This window comes from Gymnogyps californianus, chromosome 1 (assembly GCF_018139145.2).
Source record: "Gymnogyps californianus isolate 813 chromosome 1, ASM1813914v2, whole genome shotgun sequence".
Taxonomy (NCBI): domain Eukaryota; kingdom Metazoa; phylum Chordata; class Aves; order Accipitriformes; family Cathartidae; genus Gymnogyps; species Gymnogyps californianus.
In genome coordinates this window covers 37,616,917-37,635,242 of record NC_059471.1, presented here as the reverse complement: position 1 = coordinate 37,635,242, position 18,326 = coordinate 37,616,917, and the positions used below count along the sequence as shown (strand labels likewise).

The window sequence follows — 18,326 nt, the reverse complement described above, 5'->3', positions numbered from 1 at the left end:
AAGTGTACAGAAAGAGGTTTCTTGCTCTTGTTAGCAGCCACTTAAGGTTCAGTGTGGAATGACTGATATAAACAACAGCAGATGGGAAAAGATGATGTTCGGATCACCTGAAGTTATAAATGTTTCAAGTCTGATATTCACTAAATTGGCTACTGATGAGGTTTTTTTTGTTCTGCAGAGCTCCTTGTAAGGTTTCTTGTGCTTGTTTGCAACATCATTTTAAAAGTCTATTGGAAAACCTGAATTCTGGCAGTGGACAGCACATGTGATAGATTTGTCAGGAAGAACAGCAACAACAATATGAAAAGTGGGGGTTGGTGGTTTTTTTTTTTTATTTTGGCAGTCTTATCAAAACTGTATTTACTAATTGAAGAGGCATAACGTTGCTCTGATTCTGATGGAATAGTAACATAGACATTCAAAAATTATTTTTTCCTTTTTTTCCCTTTTTTTTCCTAGCCATAACTAGTTTGTTGAAAGGCTGTCTTCTCATTAGGAATCTGTAAATCAGTCACAAAATGTTTACATCTGACCTGCTGACAAATTTCTAACCAGGTCCTCCCTCTGTCAAAATACCAAAACACTCTTACCTGGAGTGTGACTGTGGAGTGACTGATTTTTGCTGCATATCATTTCTTTATATGGTGACTAGATCAGATGTTGGATTTGTAGAAACATTATTTCAATTATTGCTTGAATGAAGTAGCTGAAAACTCACTGATGTCACCATCCTAGAAATTATTTTCTGGGATTCAAAAAGGTGCACACTTGAAGAAAAGAAAAGATTAGAGTATATGTACTAACTGGTTCTTCAAGATTCCCCCCCCCCCCCAGTGAACAGATCATAGTGTACTCTACCTCTCCACTCTTAATTTCTGAGTAACATTGCTTTTTACCTGAAAATTACCTGAAGGTTAGGGATGCCTGTGTATCACTGTGCTATATGCCACTTCACAGTTTCTTAATCGTTTCTCTTAAACTTTAAAACAAAACAAAACCAAAAGCCAAACCCCCCAAAAATTCCCCAGGCCACAGCAGAGCCTTCAGCTGAATGTTTTTCCCTTGCTTAGCTGCTGCTTCTTTTCTTAATGTAAAAGCAGTCTTTTCCCAGTGCTTGAGGTTGTGGGTTTTTTTCAGTGACTGTTAATTTGCGATTAGTTGACTAGTTTAGGGTTCTGGAGCTTCTGCTTTCAGCCTGTGCGCATACCTTTCAAGGCTTGAGCTGCTATCCAATGCTGCTTAAACAGGATTTATATCATCATCCTAAGATTGTTTTGTAAACCACTGGTCTCATTTACAACAGACATTTAACCTGCCCTAGATTCTCCTTTGTTCTTCAAGTCCTTTTCTTTGGATTTCTTCAGCTTTCATCTGCTTTTGGAGGTTATTTGAAGAGTAGGGGTTTGTTGCCTATGGTGCCACCTTCGGCTGCATAAGGTGGAGGAAAGAGTGATTCATTTCTTCACATGATTCATTTCTTCACATGAAAGTGACCTACATAATACTGCAAAAGTTTTTAGCTATTTGTGGGGTATTGCTGACTTTTTTTGCATTCACAAAAACTTAAGCTCTTAAAGAAATATGTACCAAAATACAGATTTTTATTAATATCTACCAAATATATGAGTAGAGTCAATAAGTTGCATACAGCACATTAGGACTATTATACCAGGTTTGACTGGCACTACATAGATCATATTAACCCAAAAGGAAATTTGATTCTGGATTTAAGGTAACTCCTGATTTTTAGCTTAAACTACTTTGGAGGGGGAACAGAATTCCTTCTGGGTGAAAACAACAGTTTCATCACTAGTAACTGACATTTACTGCAAACATGAGATCCAAGGTTGTCCTACAATAAACTAGCCTTCTCACGAACTGTAATAGTCTTTCTTAGCCTATGTTGTGCCTTTGATATACAGGTGACAACTTGGCCATCTAGATCACAGGTTGCACTCTGTCATGCATACCTCTCATCAAACTGCCTTTGAAATACTGTTACACCAAGTTCAGTGTTGATATTGTCATTTTCTAAAATTAGATAAATACGTATACTGTGTGATCTTCATAAAGTTTTCAGTTTGAATTTTTTTATATTTCAAATATAAATATTTATATCAATATATTGTAGATTGTGAAATGTGTAGTGTTTTGTGAATATGCAGTACAGCATCTTTCAGAAAAACTTAAAATTTCTGGTAGGCTTTATAATATAAATTTGGACCTCTGCTAATAAGACCATAGATTTTTGTTATTATATGAAATTGTTTGACTTACTCTCTTGCAAGTATTTTTTTGAGATTTGGACCTGAAGCCAATGTCAGATTTAGATCCCTCTAAATTGTAATTTGCTAAAATTCTCAATTGCTACTTTATATCTTAGATAGGGACATCTAACGTGTCCTATCACAGCTCAAATGGTTCACTGATACAAAAGGCTGAGTCTTAAGTTTTCATAATAAAGATATCAGCTCCATATTTTCCTTTCAGCTCCATCCTAACTTGAACAGTATGTGGAATTCAGTAAAAATTTTGAATGTCTAGGCAGTGAATGATATTTGGTATTTTGAAATTTATGATAATAAAATCTGTCCTCTAAATACTCTCTGGGCTACAAAATGATATTCATCATGAGATGCTTTGTCAATAGGATTGCTTTACTTGCTTCTGTGAAGCCAGTTCAAACTATCACATACTATGGTTCCAAAGGTAAATAGCCTTTGGAAGGGGATCTTTATGTAAATGCCACTTGTCTGCATACTATTAACATTCAGATACATACTTTCTCATGCTGTTCAGATTCTCAGTAGAAAGCACACCAATCAATTATTTTGATCTTATCACAGTGTAAAGAATTCTATAACTGTGATAACACCAGCTAAATTTATTGTAATATAATTGAGAACTCCATCATTGTGGCATCTTCACTGTGTCTTACTTTGAATACTATTTAAGTAACAAGCCACTTTAATCAGTGGTTATTTACAAAGGCTGCCCTTTCTTACGCAAAAGCAGTGAAGTGATGCCAAAATGATGTCTTAAACATCTGATTTCCAAGCTAGAATATTAGTTTGTTTTCAATTGTGTTACTCAGTTTCAGTTTTATCACAACTAAATGGTTTTAAATCCATGTTTCAGCTCATTTAGACAGTTATGGCCTTATTTGCAGTTAATTTTGCAACATTTGTTTTTGCAGAGGTTTTATATTGTTTATCTGGTTTTGGGAAAAAACATTCATGTCTCACAAACTTGCTAAGAATGTTTTAGATTTTGGGTCTTCAAATATTTACTACTTTATTACTGTCTGCTAAGTTGTGCAATATGAATATTTTCATTAGTTCTGTAGTGTTCTGCAAAACAAAAGGACACCATGGATCCCAGCACTGACAGTTTAAGCAATGAAAACAGTAAACATAATTAGGTAATTAAAATCCAGATTCCAACAGATAAAATGCTCGGCTTTGAAATAAATTAAAAAATCGTCAAAACGACATGTATTAGTAGGTACCCTCAAAGACCCTATTTTCCCTGCCTAGTTCGAGTTCGTAAGGCCTCCATTTTATTAATTTCTACTCACTGGGAGAGGAGAATCAATACTTCTTAATAGTATACCGTTCCTCTGAGGGGAGTGAAGGACTGCGAATGTCTCGGATTATAAAAATCTGTTCATGTTCCATTACAACTGAGATGACATCAGTAGTTTCTAACATATCTTGATAGTTTGTTGTTTTAAAATGTCTGCTGGGCTACTTTCCTGAAAAACAGAAGTTTTGGACAATAGTAGGTTTATTGCTAGATTTTGGGCATTTAGGTATATGTTTTGTGCAACTAAATTTACTGTGAAGGGAACAAAAGATCTGATAACGCTATATATGAAGAAATCCTGAGAGTATAAAATTAATATCCAACAACTATTTTGTGTAAGGGCTCTCTTCTCTAGGGAGTTTCCCCTTTTGGAATTTCAAGTGCTCCGTTCGTCTCTGTTCCTCCCTGGTGCTGATAACTCTTTCCAGTTGTCCCATGACTGCCTCCACTTATCCTCAAATTGGACCCTCTTCACCAAGAGGATTCAAGGTCACTTTTTGTTATTTCTTTGTTATATATTCTTAAGGATCACTTTTGTTATGAGGCCAGTGGGGAATAAATCTGTTCCATAACTGTGAGGAGTGTAAATTCTTCCTCTTACGTTAAATAACAACGAGCAGAAAGAACTGTGGGACTTTATAGAGTTGCCTACTCAGTATGTACTCATGTTAATACTTAGTGGGCGGTTGACAGTAAGCCCATGACAAGCTTGGAGAGTAGGTCTAATTTTGCTTTATGCCTGTTAAAAAAAAAAAAAAAAAAAGTCCTATATGTGAGGAACGAGTTGTGACAGACATTGACCACAAATCCACCGGAAAGGAGATGTCACCTGATATGTCACTAAGTATGGAGGCTGTTTTTCAGCTGCAATTGTATTGTTTTGACAGTAAGGTATAAATCTGGGTAAAATACTGAGAACAGATGTTGCCTCAAGAATAATTGTCACATTTGTACTTGAAAATGATACAGAGAATGATAAAATACAGGTATGTTCAATTAAAAAAAAAAAATCTGGCCTGAGAAACAATGTGTGATACATCTGCAGAAGCCACAGCAAAGGAATGAGATACAGCAAAACCTTATCAAGTCTCACACTGTAGGATGTTCAGGGAATTGGATGTTTTTAGTACAAAAAAAGTAGAACTGATCTGAATGTGTATTCATTAAAACCCAACAACTAATAGTCACAAGTCATGTTCTAACAAGATGTCAAAGGTGCTAAATCTGAAGCATGGAGGTGTAGTTCATGCACTTGTTGGCAACCTGTAGGCTCAGAATGCAGCAGCTGCTTTTCATTTGTACTAAGTAGTAGCTCCAAAAGAACAAGATGTTTAGAAGAAACAATTATTTTTCTTTCTGAAAATTTTACTTAGAAGTGGAACATTTGGAGATAGTAGCTGAAAGGCATTTGTGAAATTGAGGTTTACACAAAGCCCCTGAAAAAATAAATAGCAGCTGTATTTGGGAGAGAGAGAAATAGTCAAAACAAACAGAACTGTTGAAAAAATTAAGGGTCATTAAAGTAATGTCTGTAGATAAATATTCTCATAAGACTTGTTATTTATGTTGTAGCAGAAAAATTTCTAAACAAATTTGAAAAGAACGCTGCAAACTTAAAATGGCATTACCATGAAAAAAAATCACAATCTCTGGAGCCATCTTTGGGATTAAGAGCTCTAACATTTACGCGGATAGTAGGTTTTGGTTTGAGTAAGCATTTCCTACTCCAAATACTACCTCACATCTCCTCCATAAGGAGGTAGACATCAGAGTCCTCTTTAAACTCTCACTCCTGCTATGTGTAAATGCTTTTATTCTTTCTGTTTTTTCTGAATCATCAAAAGTTTCTTCTCTCAAGTTGCAGAGGAGGAGAGGAATAAATATCCTTACCAAAGCATTGGAGGGTATGCTTTATTTTTACTTTCCTTAGTCCAAGGTTGTAAAAGAGCCAACAACCTCCTCTGTCATTGTTGGAAAGCTAGCAGAAGAGAAGGTCATGTCTCTGACTCTTCCTTCAAACTGAGTCGCTGCTGCTTTTATTTCTATGCTGTTCACTATGACGCTTATCTTCACTCGGCAATACCTCAGTCATTGTACAGAAGTACAGTCTTGTTACTGCATACCAAAATATTCTTGCTCTGAAGCTTGCTGACAGAACTTACTTGATTTCTCTGGCAGCTTCTATCCATTGAAAGCTATTAAATGCAAATACAAAGTCTTTGAATCACAAACTGCTGAAGACCAAGAGACCATTCTAGAAATGTCATTACATATTTATCCTGTCCTTTTTATAGATGTTTGCTATTGGCTACTTGTGCACAAAGGATGCAGGGCTCGGTGGACCTTTGATCTGATCCTCCTGGGTGTTCTTGTGCATTTATAGCCACCCAGACAAAAAGGGTCTTGCCCACCCAAAGCTGTCTGGAAGCTTTCCTTTGACTAAGCTCAGTCATGTAATCCAGTCAGAACTTTATCAGTCCACAAGTGAGAAATTACGTAACTTTTAAATTTCCTTCAGCCCCTCATCTCTGTAGCACAACTGTCAGTATGAGTGATCGTTGTGTATATTTTCTGATTTATGGGTTGTTTATAAATTTGAATGGAAATAGTAATGTCTTTCCCTGTGCTCAATGAACTCCTTCAGAGGCACACGGTAACCAGGAGACAAGATGTTCACACACACTCACACACATATTATATTCAGCTACATATATTCTTATAAGAAGCTACGTTCAGTTAATGCTACTAGAGTGGTTCTAACTGCTTTCTAAATGAAATTGTAATTGATATGTCTCAATAATAGATGATTATTTTTTTTCCCTCTGTGAAACAACACTAATGAAAATACTAGGTTTTGGCTAGTCTGAAAAACAGATTGGTTGCATTCTTGTCAGTGTTGTTGGAGTTGGAGCTGTGATGTGTAAAGAAAACAGAAAAATTACTCATTAACAGTAAAACTTATTGACTGAATTCTTCATATGTAGCTGATAGTTCTCACTATTAGCTGTCCTATCAAATCTTAATCTTAGATAACAGTGCGTAAGATTGGTCTGGTTTAGTTATGAGTGATTAAATATAAGTAACTAAAACTTAGCATTCTGCTTAATTTACCAGTTTTATTTTTCCACTAAAAAGGCAGAGTATCCCTAGTGTATAGAAAAAGGGCTGTAAGAAGATTGTGTCTTTAGACTTGCTTTTTAAAAATATTATCAGGTAATGCAATACATAATGCATTACTAGAATATCCTGTATTGTTGAGTTGGTGAGAGAGTAGGTGTGTACGCAGACAAATCATTTCAATTTCAGACTGTTAGTTACTGTTTCTGTGGTCTTAGTTGAAAGGTAACCTGGTTTTTATTGTAGCCATGTTTAGAGTTTTGATGGTAGAGGGACAACCTGTTCTAGTGTTTGATCATTCTCAACAGGAAAAAAAAAAAATCTTACGTTTGAATGCAATTTTCTGTAATTCAATTTGTGCTCATCGTCTCCTATCCTGTCTCTGGGCATCTGAGATGAGTCTGGCTCAGTCATCTTTACACCCCACCCAGTCCCGCATCAGGTATTTATATATATTGATAAGATCCCCCTGAGCTTTCTCTTCTCTAGGCTGAACAGTCCCAGCTCTCTCAGCATGTTCTCATATGAGACATGCTTCAGTCCCTTGATTATCTTCGTGGCCCTTGACTGACTTTGCTTGGGTATGTTTGTGTCTCCCTTGTACCAGGGAGCCCAGACCTGGACCCAGCACTGCAGACGTGTCTCACCAGTGCTGAGTAGAGGGGAAGGATGACCTCTCTTGACCTGCTGGCAATGCTTTTCTTTAATCGTCTGTCCTGGTTCGGCTGGGACAGAGTTAACTCTCTTCTTAGTAGCTGGTACAGTGCTGGGTTTTGGATTTAGTGTGAGAATGATGTTGATAACACTCTGATGTTTTAGTTGTTGCTAAGGAGCGCTTATCTTAAGCCAAGGACTTTTCAGTTTCCCATGCTCTGCCAGCAAGCAGGTGTGCAAGAAGCTGGGAGGGAGCATAGCCGGGGCAGCTGACCTGAACTAGCCAAAGGGGTATTCCATACCATGGAACGTCATGCCCAGTATATAAACAGGGGGCAGTTGGCCGGGAGGGGTGGATCACGGCTCGGGAACTAACTGGGCATCAGTCAGCGGGTGGTGAGCAATTGCATTGTGCATCACTGGGGTTTTTTTCCTCCCCCCCCCCTTCCTTTTTTTGTTGTATTCCTTTTCATTACTATTACTATTATATTTCATTATTACTATTGTTAGTATTATATTTTACTTTAGTTATTAAACTGTTCTTATCTCAACCCACGAGTTTTACTTTTTTTTTTTTCTTTTCTTTCCTCCTCCTCACCCCACTGGGAGGGGGAGGGGGAGGCAGCTGCGTGGTGCTTAGTTGCTGGCTGGGGTTAAACCACGACATCATCTTTGCCACAAAGGCACAATACTGACTCGTGGTCAATATGTTGTCCACCAGAACCCCCAATTTTTTTTTTTTTTTGAAAAGCTGCTTTCTAGCCGGTTGTCGCCCACCTGCGCTAGTGTATGGGGTTACACCTCACCACATGCAGGTATTTTGTTGAATTTCATTAAGATTCCTGCCTGCCCATTTCTCCAACTTGTCAAAGTCCTTCTGAATGGCAGCACAACCGTCTGGTGTGTCAACCATTACTCTGAATTTTGCACCATATGCAAACTTGCTCAGGGTGCACTCTGTCCTGTCATCCAGGTCACGAAGGAAGATGTTACAAATATTGGCCCCAGTATCAAGTCCTGGGGTACACCACTTCAAAGGCTTGGCGTTCTGTTTATTCTTCTATAAATCCAGTTTATCTCAGGAAAACTTTTTGGGGATCTCTCTCAGAAAAGCTTGCTCTGGCAGACTCTTTACTGGATCTGGAATCAATATAATGATCCTGGATAATCTCTGTGGAAAGTGAGTTTACAGTGGTTTTCTTCTGTTGTCACAGAAAGAAAGGGATTTATAGACTCATGATGAACATCAGTAATTTATACATTATATTCAATGTTAAGTTCAATATTAAGTTCAATATTAAGATGATTTCACTATCAGTCCCATTACTTAAATGGGAAATTGTGATCCAGTTGAGATGCAGAAATAGGTACCTTACATCACTGAAGTATTTTAGTATCTCTGTGGTACAGAACCACCTCTAAAACCACAGTTTACCTTTTGGTTTTTATGGTATGAATTATCTTATGGAAGTTAAATTGGTGTAGTTATCAACCTTAATTTCAACATGATTTGAAAGGCACAGCTGTCTTCCAGAGTTTATGAAGGATGTATGCTTAGTTTGCATTTCACTTGTTTTGAGCTTTTTGGAACTTGAGGTACGCTTTCATTCATATGCTTAGAGTCAAAATCTATCTATTTCTGTACCATAAAAGCACTTTATGACAACTCAACGATGGAACAATTCCAGCAAGAGCAAGCAAGATGGCATGAAACCCACTCTCCTCAGCTAGAAGATTTATGGAATAGGTGCATCAGTCATTAGGGGAAATCATACCTTTTTATAGTACACTTGCCTAGGGCTCTGAAGCACTAGCAAAGGCTTACTACTTTGTGTTGGGCATCAGTAAGAAATGTAACTCTTCTGATTCTGGACTAGACTGTTTATGTGATTCCTATGAGGTACATACATGTGTTTTGCTTTTGGGAAGGGCTGGTATTTGTCTTTTGCCTGAAGTCACCACTGAGGAAAGACAAGTGAAGAGTGATATTTCTGGCTGAAGTTGGATTTAACACTTTTTAAATCTAAAAGGAACTGTCCTTTCAGCCAGTCCATCCAAGGCACACTTGGCAGCTATTTCTGCTTTGCATCTGTACATTGGAAATTTTCTTTTCCACGCTGGAATGTAACAAGGTTTTTGCAAGACTTGATCAGGGTCAAAGGAACCACTGTGTTCTGTTACCAGTCGTGGCTCTAGTCCGTGCACTGTTATTGAAACTTGAACTGATAGCCATGTATTCCTTCACTCACCTATCAATGAAGATTATCTGATTGATGCTATGGCTTTTACCAGAAAAAGTTCAAAGCCTTAGAGCAATTCAAGTTGAAGTCTGTATATGCTGTGCATTTTCTGGACAAAGATACCCTTAACATCCACCCACAATTTCTTTGTAAGATTGTATCTGAATTTCATTGGAGTGAAGAGTCTGAGTTTAGGCGGTCACATTGTTAAACATTTTGAAACCTTCACTTCTCTGGACATTAAAATTGCTTTGTATTTTTATGTTGACAATATAAGAGCCTTTAAAAAGTCTCCTGACCTGTTCATATATAAGGCTGAGAGGTCTAGAAGTTGTTATGTGTCAGCAGTATGAATACTTCACAGAATCTGGCTGCCTGAGACTCTGAGACTGAAAAGATGGAACCACTTCCAAAACATTGGAGCTCGCTCCTGCTTTGATGGCTTAAATTATCTCCCTCTCTGTGATCTGGTGTTCTGCTCCCTGGAGCTTAAGTCACTCAACACCATACTATTGTTAAAGCTTTCCTCTTGTGACGTTGTTGAGAGAATGGTCCTTCAGTTTTCACTGAGATGGAGACCTTTACTCAGCTGAGCATTGCTTTGTAGGCTGTACTGGTCAAAATCAATCATTATACAAACAAACATGCAGGACTTTTTATGATGTCTTGAAATTAAAGATACAACATTAACAAAATTAAAAGATATATCTTCTTTTTCTCCTTCTTCTCCTTGTGTGAATAGTCTGGAAAAATCTCTGCTGTCATTGTCCCAAGCCTGGTATTCACTTGCCTCAGAAATTCTTGTACATTAAGGCACAAGACATGATGTAGCTAAACCTGGAAGAAGGCTACAAAGGGATGAAATTTTGTGTGATCAAAAACTGGGTACAGTATATCTAACCTGAATTAGATCCTGAACTGAAGAGAAAACAAAGCAGTTTGTATTCTAGTCAAACAAGAATAAAAAAGTATTCATTCTGGTAATTACTGAATTGTGAGATCAGGACTTAATTCTTCAGACAAGAAAAACAAATCCAGTAGCTTCAGCACTCCAAGTTTGTTTTTAAATTATAGAAAAGCTTGAGTGCTGCCATGGAGTTACTTCGAAGATGATATAAAGATAATTAAAGTCTTTACTAATTCAGATAACTTGATGAGTAGCCCTTGAGTTTTTGCACACTTTTCCTTCTGTTACACTTATGAAATATTAAGGTCTGTTTTTAATGTATACATTTGTCCAAATTCTGCAGTTTTAATTTCAGGTGAGGCTTAGTATTCAGAGGTGGGCTTTAGGAGCTGATCCTTTCCATTACTTACAGTGTAACAAAAAGCTGTATGTAATTGCAATGCCATAAATAGATCCCAGTGGAAAATGACAGTTGAAGTCCTTGTAGATAAATCTCTTAAGTGTACAGACTGAGTAGGCAACATCGACAGAAACCATGCTAAAGAATTCTTGGTTTGATTTTTCTGAAGCTCCTTAGTATTGCCTTCATTTAAAAAAAAGCAGATTTTTTTTGAGTAGCAGCTGACTAAAGCTTTGATTCCTTGAAAGAGGAAATAGACATATTATTATATGTTTTTCTCCTGGTAAAGTGAATTTCTGGAGTCCTAGTGTTGAGTGTGATGGTTTAGTTTATATTGGACAGATGCAGGTGAACTGTAAAAATGAAACATTTTTCATCCAAAGTAATCTTGTTGCACTACTCTTAAAACCATATTACTAATGATATTTGTGATTCTGTCATGTCAGTGGACTACTGCTCCTGGAATTATGGTATATATCATTTGTTCCTTAATAAGTACATAAAATGCAGGAGTCATTACTAACTGCAGTATTTGTTGCTATCATCATAAGACATATTAAAGTTGTACTTTAAAGCTTATGATAGCGCACTAAAGGAGAAGGGTCTCTAATATTCTTAACATTTTTAAAGACATAATTATGAAATTAGGTAGTTTATATCTGACTTGGCACTGAAATGTCAAGGGCAAAACTTAGTAGCTATTTTGGCAAGTTTACTTCTGCTTTAGATGGTATTTAAAAGACAGTTGTATGAGTTTTAATTAGGTAAGATATTAAAAAGTATTTAAATCTCCTATTCTGCAATTGAAGGAAAAGAGATCATTTAGATCATAAAAGAGCATATTTCTCAAAGGAATTATTGTGGGGTATGTAGCTATCTGCAAGCCAACTGGAATTACTAGTTCTAGGATGTCAAAAGATTGATACACTTGACTAATTAGGAAGCCAGTTGGGACTGGTGACAGCAGTCTGCAGCAGCTTGTGAAAGCCGATTTAAAGGTCCCATAGGAAGTGTTAATATTGAACAATATTTGCAACTCTTATACTATCACTGTAGCAATGTTGTATGCAGTTCTCCCAGGGCAATTTAAAAGATTTCTGAAATACTGCACGATACACTTTCATTTCTTACACTTTCCGTCATATAAACTTGAACAATATTATAGATAGTATGGGTATTAATAGCTAGCTGTGTAACTTCATAGAAGGTATCACAGTCAACTGTTAATGTAGGCATCAAAAAACAGAATTTGGAGCCTAACTGAAGGTGTAGGAGTTTGAAAAAGAGGCTTTCTGCATGTTTTGGGTACATAGATTATTAAGTATGAATGTTTTTATTTGCAGTGGTTCACTTTTTTCAATACATCCATGCATACAGGAAAACCACTAGAGGAGTTTTTTAATTCAAGTTTCTATATAACCATTTATTCTTTTGTTGACGGTTTTGCATGTCAATGGAAGCACTAATCTATAATCCACTTTGTGACTACGGTGTGTTTCAGATAAGTATGAAAAATAGATAGTACCCATAAATATGTTACAGCTATGCTACAAAAGGTTGTGGTTTTGCAGTATTTCTATTCCACTATTTAAAATCTTTTTTTATTTATTTGATGGGTTTCTTTATAGTATAGCAGATTATGCACCAGGATTTTTTTCTACTGAAAACTGTTGAGTTTTTGAAATAACTATGAAATCCATAGTAGTCTTGGACAGGCTTAAAAAGAAAGAGATGACATGCTGAAATAGGATTCAAATTTTTCTTCTGTTGTTCCTACTTCCTAAAACAAAGCTTGTGAACTCTTTTCTATAAACATTTATGGGATCATTTTTGGGGACTTATTCAATCTGTTTTGAATTACTATTACCCAAAATGCTTATAAACTCTCCTCCAACGTTCATGTACCTTAATCTAACTAATGGCTTGGCCTCAAAATTTCTTCAAGCATCACTTTGGTTTGAAAGTATTCACTGAGTGTTTTCATTCCAGACATGAGTATTTTAAAGAGTAGCATGACATCAGATGGAGAAAGCAAAGTTAAAACAAACAAACAAACAAACAAACAAAAACAATTCCAAACCAACATCCCCCCCCAAAACAAAAAAAAAAACCAGGAAGCTGAATACATAATCTGAGTGATTTTTTTGTAACGTACATTCCAAGCCATATTAATAGCTGTGATAGTCCATTAGTCATAAGAGAGCAAACTTCAGCGTAATAAAGCATGTTATAACAAATGCAAATCAAGAGGAAAAAAAAAATCTGTATTTCAATCTTCATGTTTATTCTATATCTGCCATGTATTGTACAGAAAATAAATGTACTTAAATGTTACGCAAAATTGTAAAATACTTGCTAATTTTCCTTTCTTTCTTTTTGTGTATAGTACTTTTGTGTAAGGTTGTTAAGTTAAGTAGTCTGAGAATATAGAGAAAAGAGAAGAACTAAATGTTGCCATTCCCTGGGTAAAAAACTGGCTGGATGGCCGGGCCTAAAGAGCAGTGGTGAATGGAGTTAAATCCAGTTGGCGGCTGGTCACAAGCGGTGTTCCCCAGGGCTCAGTATTGGGGCCAGTTCTGTTTAATATCTTTATCAATGAGCTGGACAAGGGGATCGAGTGCACCCTCAGTAAGTTTGCAGACGACACCAAGTTGGGTGGGAGTGTTGATCTGCTTGAGGGTAGGAAGGCTCTACAGAGGGATCTGGACAGGCTGGATCGATGGGCCAAGGCCAACTGTATGAGACTCAACAAGGCTAAGTGCCGGGTCCTGCACTTGGGTCACAACAACCCCATGCAACACTACAGGCTTGGGGAAGAGTGGCTGGAAAGCTGCCCAGTGGAAAAGGACATGGGGGTGTCCCACGCTGGCTGAATATGAGCCAGCAGTGTGCCCAGGTGGCCAAGAAGGCCAATAGCATCCTGGCTTGTATCAGAAATCATGTGGCCAGCAGGACTAGGGAAGTGATCATCCCCCTGTACTTGGCACTGGTGAGGCCGCAATACTGTGTTGAGTTTTGGGCCCCTCACTCCAAGAAAGACATGGAGGTGCTGGAGCATGTCCAAAGAAGAGCAACAAAGCTGGTGAAGGGTCTAGAGCATAAGTCTTATGAGGAGCGGCTGAGGGACCTGGAGTTGTTTAGCCTGGAGAAAAGGAGGCTGAGGGGAGATCTTATCGCTCTCTACAACTACCTGAAAGGACGAGGTGGGTGTCAGTCTCTTCTCCCAGGTAACAAGCGATAGGACAAGAGGAAATGACCTCAGGGTGCACCAGGGGAGGTTTAGATTGGATCTTAGGAGACATTTCTTCACTGAAAGGGTTGTCAAGCATTGGAACAGGCTGCCCAGGGAAGTGGTTGAGTCACCATCCCTGGAGGTATTTAAAAGACATGTAGATGTGGTGCTTAGGGACATGGTTTAGTGGTGGACTTGGCAGTGTTAGGTTTACGATTGGACTCGATGATCTCAAGGGTCTTTTCCAACCTAAATGACTCTATGATTCTAAGGGTGTTCTCAGATTTCAGTTTTGTTGTTTTTAAGCTAAGGACCAGCATCTCGAGAGCAGCAAATCAAATACTACATGGAAGGAAGAGGGTTCTCCTTAAAGGATATTTTTCGGAAATTCCAAAAATTAAAACAAAATCACTTTCTAAACACAAATATACATGTTGAATTAGTAGAAATTAAAGAATGGGTAAAAATGCAAGCAAAAGGAACAGAAGTGCTAACTAAATGCAATTTGTAATACAGTTGCACAAAACTAGTTTTTAAAATAAATGATTTTGGTCTTTCTGTAAATAATAAAGTAGTTGCTGGTGTAATAGAGAAAATGACAAAAATGCTTATGAAAATCTAATTTAAATTTGAGTCAATGTTAGGGGACATCTGTTGTGAGCTTTACATATGTTTATATGTGTATTTCTATAGAATTTTTGAATATATAAAGTCGTAGTATTTTATGAGGCAATTACCACTATGTGACTTTAAGTTATATTTGAAGGTCATTTTTATTTAATTTGTGGACAGGAAAGCTCAAATTTTGAGACAATAAATGTTTTGTTTTGGTTTGGTTTGTTTGCTTGTTTAATGATTTGCATCTCAGTTCCCAAAATCTTGTGCCTCTTTTGTTATGCTTTCCTCTTCTGCTTTTAAATGATATGCAGTCTTAGGGTTCTCAGAAGCTAAATTAAATTCAACTCTTGACTTAGCGGTAGAATAATGAAAGTAAAAATGTTGTTTCTAGAATGTCATATTCATTATTTGGCCCATGCTGATTTGACAGTACTTTGCCAGACCTTCCTCTCTGCAACTTGGAGCTTTTTTTGCCTGAATTATTTTTGGTGCCCGTGAAACCACTTACCTTAGAAAGATGCTAGAAATCTTTAAAGCTTATTGAAAGATGGAATTTATTTAAAGGAGGGAAACAAATAGAAATAGTGTTGGAAAGCAACATTTCCCATAATAATTTTCCCCCATATTCAGGTCTAGAAGGTTGCCTTGCTTGCTGACTTCTAGTCTAACACTTTCAGAATTCCTTAGATTAGTGGTGTGGCATCTCGTTACACCCATCAGCTAGTTTAGATCCTGATTTGAATATTCACTGTTAGCAATAACTGCAGAATCATGTGATGTGTCTGACTGTATCCAAGGTGTGTGTTGACCTAGGGAGTTTTGCCCAGTGAAGCATAATGAGGTTTCTATCATGTCATTCTTTATTCCTCTGTGGTGATTTTTTGTCATATAGTAAATCCCTGGAGTTGTGTTGTTTGTCCTCTCAGGCATAGACAAAAGGGGTTAACAACGTTCAAAAATCTAACATTTTCTGATGTGTTTATTTGAGGAAATAAAAGTAGAGCATTTAATGCTTGCATTTAATTATAGTCTCACAGTAACATTCATAATTCTTTTGGGGGATATTATACATACCTGTGTAACACTGTGAATAGAATTTTCCTGAACTACATCAATTATTTAATATTGACCAGAGGTTATTAAATACAAAGGGAAAATGGCTTTTGATTAAAGCTAGCTATGGATATCACTCTGTATCCTATCCAGTCCAATATTGTTCACTCAGCTTCCTGCTGAGAAACAATTTCAACTTTTTATAACAATAACTGAAATGATCTCTTGCCTAATACAGCAAATCGTTTAAGGGACAGCTCTTGAAAGCTGACATGAGACTGATTATTTGCAGTTGCAAAAGGGTACTGAAATGAAAATATGAGAGAAATGACATTTCACTTAAAACTATGCTTGACTCTCAGTACAGAGAAAGGAATGTGAAATGAATGGAATAAAATTTGGCCTAGTTCAACGTATAGAAGACCAAATCTGTTGTGATTAATTGCAAGAGAGCAATTTCTGAATGTTAAAACCCTGGTCTAAGTTTGAAATAAATAGTTTTAATAATATCATTAATATCTTTTATTGCTGTTGTTTATTGTTATTATTATTTATGCTTTGATATTGCTATGGTAACCTAGAGGGTTCCTTCTCTCTCCTTTACAGAAGGTGAGGAGACCGGAGTGATGGATAGCCTGTTGGAGGCCTTGCAATCAGGTGCAGCTTTTCGAGACCGAAGGAAAAGGACACCAAGGTCTAAAGGTGAATATTCTATTTTACATTTTTATTTTCCAGAGAAAGTTAAAAGTGTTATGGGTCTAGCGCTCTAGAACTTAAACGCTATCAGGTTTAATTCTTTCTTGCAGTGACAACTTTCAGGGATGTTGAGGCTGTTTTGCTGATGTCAGTAGCACTTTGGAGATTAATTTACTAAACTCAGCATAGCGTGATTATTATGACAAGACTCTTCGATACAGCCACGTGTACTTTAACTTTTTAGGATTTATAGTTGAATGGGGGAAGTAAAAGTCATCGTGCCCCGTAAGTGAATCAATTTATTTCAGCAGTATATAACTGTCACTTTACTACTAGAAATACCTAACTTCTCAATAATTCTGCTTAGTAATGTTGTTACAATACTCGAGTAACTTTCAAAGATGTGTTTTATTTCCATTGTTTCCTTGCTTTTGCAGACATACCACAAAATCTCAGTCCAACCACACAGAGGCCTGTGCTGAAAGCTTGTAACCATGGTAATGAACCATATTCATGAATTGCATGCTCTTCTTAGCTTAGCTTATGAAGTTGATCTGTGCTTTCAAAAGACTGCTGTGATTTTTTCAGTTTTCTACATTAGTGGAATACTGAAACCATATTGGAACCTGCTTTTTAAGAATGACCTGAATATTACATCTTGAAACTATACTTATTGATTACTTTGCAAAGCTCTTCTATCTTTTATGGGTTTTTTATTTATTTAAAATTTGGTTGTTTTCAAATGTAGCACTTTTATAATCCTTAAGAACAATTATGCAAGGATTTTTAAATGGATTGTGGAACTGTAATAGAAAGCAGAGATTGCAGAACATTTTAAATGTTACTAAGTGTTTATGATACTGAATCAGAGAACTTTTTGCATTCATTGTTTTTCTTGTTCTTGGTTTTCTTGATACTATAGCTGGAATGGTTTAAGCTATCATTTACCAGTATAATTCAAAAGTGGTGTTGTATCAGCAAAGTAATGGTAAATTAATCAGTTACTTCATCTCAAAATATCTGAGCATGAGTCATGCATATGTTTAGTCATAAACTCCTGAACTGTCTCACTGTAATCAGTAGGACTTGCTCATATGTGAAAAGTTACAATGAGGGCGTGGGTTCTTGTTAGGTTTGTTTGTTAGACAATCTACAGAATATTATTATATTAGCTGTGTTTTAATTAAGCTTGAGGAGTGACTGTTTTCAGTGGCTCATAACTAGTGGTTTCAGCAAAAAGTTTATATATGTAGTACATCCGTTAAAGAAAAATTTTCATTGAAACTTAAAGAAAAAAAATCTCTTTTCTCAGTTTTTTGATATTTAAATGCACTGCAGAGTTTATAAAGCAGATGCCATCAAATTGACAATGTTAATTATACCTTATGTTTAAGTTTTAATTTCTTAACTGTCTATAGCAAAAAAAAGAACGTACAGAATTTGGCATTATTAAACACAAAATTAAAGAAAATAGAGCTGGAAGGACAGTTTAAAGATAATTAATTCACTTACAGGAATTGGCTCAGAGAAGAATCAAGTATATTTGACAGGTGCTTGTCTAGCACATAACATTGATATTTGAATAATGACTACAGAGCACATCTGAATTTATCCTGTAAGTGTTTCTGCTTGTAAGAACAATTACGTTGAATGTTTTCAACCCATTCCACCTATCCATCTATCTGTCTGTGGACAGACAGTGTAGTTTCCAGTTTTCAAACTAACTGCATTTGGACAAACATTCGGGCCATGTTTTATGTTTCAGGGTAAAAGCAAAACACCAAAAATAAACAAAAAAACCCCCAAGATTTTAATTCTGCAAAA

At 36.6% G+C, this 18,326-nt stretch overlaps 1 protein-coding gene across 1 annotated transcript in view; it reads left to right on the top strand.

Annotated features, from left to right (window-relative positions):
• DIAPH3 (diaphanous related formin 3) overlaps nt 1–18,326 on the top strand; it is a 250,366-nt gene that overhangs the window by 173,653 nt on the left and 58,387 nt on the right. The window contains exons 27-28 of the mRNA XM_050905747.1: nt 16,413–16,508; nt 16,940–16,999. Coding sequence (XP_050761704.1) covers nt 16,413–16,508; nt 16,940–16,999 — 156 coding nt within the window. The remainder of the gene's footprint in view (nt 1–16,412; nt 16,509–16,939; nt 17,000–18,326) is intronic.